This window comes from Mastomys coucha, unplaced genomic scaffold (assembly GCF_008632895.1).
Source record: "Mastomys coucha isolate ucsf_1 unplaced genomic scaffold, UCSF_Mcou_1 pScaffold12, whole genome shotgun sequence".
Classification (NCBI taxonomy): Eukaryota; Metazoa; Chordata; class Mammalia; order Rodentia; family Muridae; genus Mastomys; species Mastomys coucha.
Window position 1 is genome coordinate 54,066,009 of NW_022196894.1, and position 5,603 is coordinate 54,071,611.

General features: G+C 36.6%; 1 protein-coding gene across 35 annotated transcripts in view; it reads left to right on the forward strand.

The window, feature by feature from the left end:
* The window catches only part of Abi3bp (ABI family member 3 binding protein), a 229,041-nt gene that overhangs the window by 122,501 nt on the left and 100,937 nt on the right, over positions 1-5,603 (forward strand). For all 35 annotated transcript variants that reach the window (XM_031364086.1, XM_031364088.1, XM_031364093.1 and 32 more), the window contains exons 7-9: positions 2,933-2,981; positions 3,898-3,969; positions 4,434-4,526. In XM_031364086.1, the coding sequence (XP_031219946.1) occupies positions 2,933-2,981; positions 3,898-3,969; positions 4,434-4,526 (214 nt within the window). The remainder of the gene's footprint in view (positions 1-2,932; positions 2,982-3,897; positions 3,970-4,433; positions 4,527-5,603) is intronic.

Genomic DNA, 5,603 nt, shown 5'->3' on the forward strand with positions numbered 1-5,603 from the left:
AAAAAAAAAAAAAAAAAAAAAAAAAAAAAGAGAGAGAAAATAAAACACAAATGAAATTGGACTATAATTGATTAAATCTTGGTATCTTAAGAATTATATTTTGATTTTTAGTGATTTTAGATGACAGATGTTTTCTTTTACTTTTACTTCATAAGCAGATACAGAGGAAAAATTCAGTGTGGATTTCCTGGTGGGAACTTTTGTCTTTGTTAAACATCGAATAGCTGGACTTTCTTGATCCCCTTGAATCTATCTTCAGAGATATATCTTTGGAGATGCTCACTGGTCTAGTCTTAGCCTTTGGATTACAGCTTAGGCAAGAGAGCAATTACAGGTCTAGAATGAAATGCATTCTGCAGCTAAATCATTTCCTTATTTTTGGCAGCACACCCTGTACCTATATTCTTGTCATCAGCTTAATAAAACATTGGTCAGTACTCAAGCAAGAACTCAGAACAGAAACTTTGTTCCATTCATGTGATGAGTGGAATATTTTCCATTTGTCAAAAAAAAAAAGTTTATCTGAAACAAATCAGTGTCGCATAGGAACTGTAATTTGGTATAATTCAGTTCAGAGGTGAACAACACAGCCATGTGCAGGCGTTTCTGCTAAAGTGTGTTAGCAGTCTTTGAGAAATGTCACATTGTGCAGAATACTGTGGCAGGACTCCTAGGGCAAACAAGCTGGATATACAGATGTCTTCTTAACTGTAGTTATAGACCTGACCTATCAGTACTAGGAAGATAACCTGGTTTCCTACTCAGGAGGCTCTCGTGACCGGAGCTTGCTCTACTAGACATACAGAATTCTCAGAAGTCTTAATGTCATGGGTAGTGAGAAGACTGTGGTGGCTAAGGGTGGGAAGACAGATACTGAGGAAGAAGGACATGCTAATGTTTCAGTTAGACAGGAGGAAGAGGTTCTTGAGAATGATTATACAGTAGAAAGCAACAATTAAATGCGTTATTGAAACGCATTTTAAATTTCTTACCACAAGAGTGATGGGTCACGTTGTATACCTTTGTCAAAACATCACATTGTATCTTAAAAGCATTACATGCTTATAGACAAATATAAAAGTGTCAGTTGCAAGAAAACCAAATGTGAACGGTTCACATGTAAAAACCATTCTTAGAAGTGGTAGGTAAAGAGACATGCTGGGGGTATTTCCACATTACATGCAGAACAGTGACTGCCTGCTGTTAGGTGGGTGTGTGGGGCAGCATAAAGTGGCAGGGACCTGTCTTCAGTGGGGACTGTGTATAAGTGCCACAGTGATGAAGCCAGAAGAGATCTTCCTACCATAGCTGATACTCTTTTTCTTTGCTGTGAAGGTTTGTTTCCTTTTCTCCTTCTATTCATATGGTTTTCATGTTCTCTCCTGAGAAAAATCATGGCAGTTATTTTTCAATCATTGTTCCATCCACCAGTGGTGGTGACCTAAGTTGCAGTATGGAAACATGTAACAGACAAAATAACATAAAAGCATCTTTCTCTGAATATAAATATTGTAATGCACCTGTTTCAGGAACTTGGCAAATAAAGGTATATGCATAAAAATTAATGTCAGCTTATAATAACTACTGTTCAAATTATGATGTATTTCCTTCTAGTCTATTGTGTGTATGTATGTATATATATGTGTGTGTATTGTAAAATTGAGTTATAGTGTGAGTCTAAATTTATTCTTATAGTCTTCATATTTTTTCTGGATATTAAATAGAAGCAAACTATTTAAACTATAGCATATGGAATAAAACCCAAACTTTGGGTAATGAAGTTGTTTTTAATTCTAGTAATAAATATACTTGCATATATAATTATCTGTACCCAACTGATAATTATCTGGGTCAATATGTAAAGATTATACTTTAAAAAACAAATATCCAGTAATTATAGTAGATTCTTTTACAGTTTTTAAACATAATATAGGAAGAGAGATAGCCTAGAATAAGGTTGGTGTTATGGCCTTTCTTTACCATCCTGAAAAATAATAATAATGTTACCATACTCTTTTAGTCACAACTGTGAATGCCTATTTTAGTATTGCCTCATACTCAGTGCACATTCAAAATAGGCAGATCTGCACATGTTGTGTCTATCCTGTGTATGCAAGTTAAACCAAGTGCCAAAAACTGGCCATTCTTTCTCTTTCAACAACTCATCTCTAATCCTCCTATTGGGACTCCTCACTGTTCTCATTACCAACTCTCTCCATACGTCTCTCATCTACCTCACCTTTGGCCATGTGATCCTGTCTAGACCTATCCCTAGGCACTGAGTGACATCCAAACATCCCATGGGACTTGGAAGACAGTTTGGGTGAGGGAAAGACATATCATCCATATCAATCTTTGGGTCATGACCTTTAGAGTTCCCCCACGTATAAATCCAGGCAGGATGGCAGAATGATTAAGTTCCAGTTCAATTTTAAGAAATATCTAGTTTCAAGTTACTTTTCTTCGCTCTTGGGCAATAAATGGTGGTACTAAAAGCTCGTGGATGTCATAGTATCTGCAGTAACAGCAGCATTAGTAGGCCATACTCAAATAGTTTGACTTGATTGATTTTAAAAGATAATGTGCAGCCCGGCATCTTTTGAGATAAAGGGTGAAGAAGATGGCTGGGCCATATCTCAAACAAAATACAAATGGGCTCTCTCTATATAGAGTACTCAGTTTTTTTCTACTGTAATTTCTAAGTAAATGGGAATTCTGAAGACTTGCTTCTGTGCGGCTGTGGCTTTCTCTAGGGGAAGCAAATGAGTTCAGTACAATGTAGGCAAACATATACGCTAAATATCTATCCAGTGACTATTAAGCCTCCATTGTAAGTGATTTCACTGAAAACAAGAAAGGACTTCTCTCAGAAGTCTGGCTTATTTTTTAATGAACGCTGATATAAAAGCTGACTTACTTTTTCTCTTTCCAGCCAGCATATGTCCCAAGGAAGCTAATCCCAATAACAATCATCAAGCAAGGTAACTAGTCTGGTGTATTCAGGAACTATTGTAGTAGTCTGTTCAACTCATATAAATATACAGTGTCTCTTTTCTCAGTTTTTCTAACAATAATGTTTGGAAAACATTTGAAGAAATTAGTGTAAGTAAGTTTGTGGTTCATACATAATTTTTGCTGTTGTACCAATATGAAAACCCTTAAATAAATCATACTATTTGGGACACAAAACAGTTATAGCATGTGCTATATTTAAAATAATAGTTAAACATGTGGGTTTTACTTAGGGTTAAGGTAGCATACACAAGGAAAAACTCTGATTTAGCAGTCACTTAGGGAAAATAAAGATGTCCACATTTTAAGAATTACAATGCTGTATTTCATTTCAGTGTCTAGTCATTTTTGTTTTGGCTTCAAGTTTTCAAATTATTAAAATGACTCCATTATTTACAGCAAAAAAACTCTTGGTAGAAGAGCTAAAGCCTTAAAATAATTCTTCCTTTTAAGAAAACACAATGTCCTAAGTGTAAACTAAAGGCAGGACCAGGTACTACTGGAATCACTGAAAGATTCTTCCATTTGAAGATACACGTTTTCTAATTTCATATTGTCTTAGCATTGCAACATTTTATGCTAATTCTTAGTTGCTCTGTGAAGAGGGCAGAATGCATAGAGAATAGAGTATTTTCCATTATTTAGTATGGGATACTTTATGTTAGGGTGGTAAAGACAGGCTTTGTTAGCAAGAGCAAGGATGGTTAGGTAAGTACATGTGCAGTTCTTCTGTTGACTCTGTAGCCAACCCACTGGGTTGCTTCTCTTAATTGACACATTTAGATTAAAACTATACGAGGGACAGTAGGTAGCTTTACACCATCAGCTTTGTGTTGGTTCCTGTGTTCATCTTTACCACACTCTTGTCTTTTTATATTTCACCAGTTATTCAGAATGTTACCCACAGGGCTTCAACCAAATCCCCGGACAAGACTCCTTTTGGAGGAACAATATTGGGTAAGTCCATCACAAAATGTGTATCTAGAATGGGCAGTCTAGTCTATCTTTTGACAACATGGTTCTAGTGGGGTTTTGTACTAAGAGCAAGTGTGCTAAGTTAGTGTCCATACATTTCCTTTTACTGTTTTAACTCCTTGGCTGTGTCCATTCTAAGCCACCAACCAAGAGACACCACCTTTATCTTGGCATGTTAAAAAGGGGACAGGGTGGAAATAGCTATAGTCCATGGGAAAGTTTTGAATATGTGAATATGAACCCAGGGAATTTCTGTTGATGAGTTCTACATATGGGAAAAACTCTTTAAAAAGTGCAGTCATTTTTCTTCTGCATTTTGAATGTGGAGTTCACCCGGAAGGAGGTATCCACCTTTGGCTTCAGCAGAAGCCTTATGATTCTCCGTGGTTTGTTTTTGTTTGCTATGTTTTCTTCCTCCTCTTACACTTATATCTATTTTCTTACAGTTCATCTTATTATTCCGGGTCTTAATGATTCCACTGTAAAACTTCCCACATCCATAATGCTTGAGATTTCAGATGCTCTCAAAGCACAATTAGGTAAGCAAAGGCATTTCAATGCACACCAACCAGTACTGGATGATACTGCACTGCGACCATGTAAGGAATATTTCAGATGAGCCATTTGAGGGAAAAATAATGAGTATGGAAAAGTGGAATGTCAGATACTACCAATCATACATAAGGAAAGCTATTTTACACATATGCATATACATATGGGAGAGGAATAGGCATCAGGATTTGAAATGTACCCTTTCGAATAGGCATACTTTTCAGGTAGAGAACTTTTCCTAAATTATACTCATTGAGCTTTGTTATGAGCAGCCATTAGGCATTTTCAGTGGGGACTGACATAAAAGGAACATAAGAATGATTGTGTGCTTTACAATGATATTGCTGCCTTCTTCTAGAAAGGACTGGGTACAATTTGTATGAGTAAGAAAACACCAGCAAAATCCCCTTCAAAGAGGCCCGTAGGATAATTCTGGTAGCCACATTGGACTATCAGGTTGGGCTCAAAGTTGTTTCTCTGGCAGTAGATCTGAAACTTAGATGATGGCTATTCAGACTGAAGTGAGACAGAACAGGGGGATACTTCGAAGGCAAATGATGTCAAATTTTCCTTTTCTACTTTCATGTGTGTTAGGTGGTATGTATGAGTTATTGTATGTGTGTTTGCATGTGTAGGCATATGTCTATGCATGCTCATGGATATGTGTATGTGTACACATGGAGGACTGAGGGAGGTTGATGCTTAAATCATCCTGAATTACTCTTCCAGAGTGTTCACTGAAGCAGGGTTTCCTAATCAAACATAAGCTTACTGTTCTGGTTAGTCTTGTCTGCCAACTTGTTCTGGGATCCTGTGTCTCTGCCATTTGGGGGCAGAATAATAGCTAGGCCACCATGCATGCCCACATGGCATCCAGTGAGTTTCAGGGATCTGAACTCTCTAGTCTTATGTGATAAGTACTTTCATCACTGAGCCATCCTCTAGGATGTTTTTTGAACACTTTTTAAAGTTTTCCTTTTGAGAACTCTGTTTAGCCCATTTTTTTTTCTTAAATTGTTTTCTAAATGTTTAGGGTTTTGTTTTTTTTTTTTTTTTTTTTTTTT